Raw genomic sequence first — 2,500 nt, forward strand, 5'->3', positions numbered from 1 at the left:
CCCCAAGATATATATATTTTATTACTGCTTCTTTTGCTCTGGGTCACCATCCCTCCTCTTTCCCATTGCTTAGACAGAGAATCTGGATGAAGATGAGCTGTACCTGCGCAGACTGGATGGAGGCCTATTCACACTACAGCTGGTCGATTACATAATGCTTGATGTGTGTGCAACAGGACCGCCTTCCATTAAGAGACGTGTGCTCAAGATCCTCAATCTCCGCAATGCATCTGTGAAGACCATCAAGAATATCATGAGAGGTAGTGTTGTTTCACCTCTTCTTCATTATAGGTCTTCTCCCTCTTCTTCATCTTCCTCAGTATTGTATTCCTCTTTCTCCTAGTCCTCTGCCTCCTCCTCCTCGCACTCCATTCCTCCCTCCCTAGTTATTATTGTTGTTATCATTGTTATTATTACTGTAATTATTATCATTGTTGTTATTTCACTTGTTATTATTATTGTTATTATTATTATCATCATCATTATTATTATTATTATTATTATTATTATTATTATTGTTGTTATTATTATCATCATCATTATTATTATCGTTGTTATTGTTATTATTATTATTATTATTATTGTTATTATTATTATCTTCATCATTATCATCATTGTTTTTATTATTATTAGCAGTAGTAGTATAACTAGTTGTATTAGTATTAGTATTAATATCATTATTGTTACTATTATTGATATTATTATTTTTTATTATTATTATGATAATTGTTATTTCCCCCAAATTATTGCTATTATCATTATTATTATTAGTAGTAGTAGTAGTAGTAGTATTTTTATTGTTATTATTACCTTATGTTATTTTTATCATTATAATTCTTGCTTATTTTATTTTTATAATTTATAGTTCTTGCTTATGTTATCTTATATAATTATAATTTTTTTTGCTGATAAGATTATCATTATTATTAATGTATTGTTATTACTATTATTGTAATTATTATCATCACTGTCATTGTTATTATTATTATGATTATGATTTTGATTATTATTACTATTATTAATATTATTATTATTATTATGATTTTTATGAGCCATTGTTATTGTTATTACTATTTATTTTTATTATTGTTATTTTATTCATTATTTAAAATTTATTATTATTGTTATTTTTATTTTATTATTATTGTTATTGTTTTAAAAATAATAATAATTATTATTATTATTTTTTTATTTTATTATTATTATTATTATTATTATTAGTATCATTATTATAACTGTTATTGTTATTTTAATTATTGTTTTTCTCATATTGTTATTATTATAATTATTATTGTTGTTGTTTTTATGATTTATTGTCGTTGTTTTTACATAATATCATCATCATTATCATTATTATTATTGTTATTATCATTATCATTGTTATAATACTTGTTGCAACTACTACTGTTATTATTACTTCATTGTCATCATATTCTTAGATACTGTGTTTATTTTATTTTGTTCATAGATTTGTCTTTGGGTGCACTTATGATGTTTTTTTTTTCAATGTCACTCTAGTTTTTGCAACTGCCTAGTGGATTTGCAATCTACATGTAAAAGTATCCCTAACCCTTTCTCTTGTGAGTTGCATATTTGTTATGCATTGAAAAACATTCAAGTAGGCTCAATGAAAAGATACAATTTCAAATAAAACACATTGTTCTCTATCTACAGAATATGCCAGTAACCTAGGAGAGGAACCAATTCAGACGCGCAGGCTGAAGAGCAGGACAGAATACTCGACTTGCTGGATAATTTCCCAAAAACACGTGAGACCAACTAATGCCAGAATGCTTGGGTGCATGCTAATGGAGAAGGAGGAGGAGGAGGAGGAAAAAGGAAGAAGAGAAGGAGGAAGAGGAGGCAGAGAAGAAGGAGGACAAGGACATGCAGCTTTCTCTTTAGAGAGTGAGACTTCTCTTTTAGGCTAAATGAGTTGGTTTTGTTAGATTAAGAACCTTTCCTCTCAAACTGGTACATTTCAGAAGTACAAAGATGCTTATTAGAAAAGAAAAACTGTCACTATTATCCTTTTAATTTTTCTTTATTGCTTATCATTATCATTATCATTATTAGTATTACTTTTTTATTATTATCATTACCATTATTATGCTGCTCTTATAATTATTGTTAATAATGCCATTGTTCTTATAACTTTCATCTTTATTACTAGCCATGTTATTCCTAATGTCTCCTACAATACTGAAGTGTTCAGAGACAATGCATGAAGAGGCAGAAAGATCTCATCCTCATTCATATTTTCAGTTTCTTACAATTTTATTTATTTATTTGTTTTTCTTATTTGTTATTATTTCTTTTTTATATATACTCAGATATTTTTTTATAATTATATTATTATTATTATTTACCCCCCATTCATATACATATATTTTTATGGTTATTTTTTTCTTTCATATATTATTGCATTTAATTCTGTCTTTCATGTTCTGTCTGTGAAATTCTGGGCCCTGCATCACCAGTTGTAAGTATGTAGCATCAT

At 26.7% G+C, this 2,500-nt stretch overlaps 1 protein-coding gene across 1 annotated transcript; it reads left to right on the forward strand.

The window, feature by feature from the left end:
- The first annotated feature begins 48 nt into the window (after positions 1 to 48).
- LOC138861449 (uncharacterized) lies at positions 49 to 2,362 on the forward strand. Its single transcript, XM_070120551.1, has 2 exons — positions 49 to 260; positions 1,675 to 2,362. The coding sequence occupies exons 1-2, from the start codon at positions 155 to 157 to the stop codon at positions 1,929 to 1,931; spliced, it is 363 nt and encodes a 120-aa protein (XP_069976652.1). The 5' UTR covers positions 49 to 154; the 3' UTR covers positions 1,932 to 2,362.
- The last annotated feature ends 138 nt before the right edge of the window (positions 2,363 to 2,500 follow it).

This window comes from Penaeus vannamei, unplaced genomic scaffold (genome assembly GCF_042767895.1).
Source record: "Penaeus vannamei isolate JL-2024 unplaced genomic scaffold, ASM4276789v1 unanchor5400, whole genome shotgun sequence".
Lineage (NCBI taxonomy): Eukaryota > Metazoa > Arthropoda > Malacostraca > Decapoda > Penaeidae > Penaeus > Penaeus vannamei.

Bases quoted from the DNA above. Each gene is read 5' to 3' on its own strand.
- LOC138861449 (XM_070120551.1), top strand. From the start codon at position 155: ATGCTTGATGTGTGTGCAACAGGACCGCCTTCCATTAAGAGACGTGTG. The intron at 261-1,674 runs GTAGTGTTGTTT...CTCTATCTACAG, and splicing joins CATCAAGAATATCATGAGAG to AATATGCCAGTAACCTAGGA.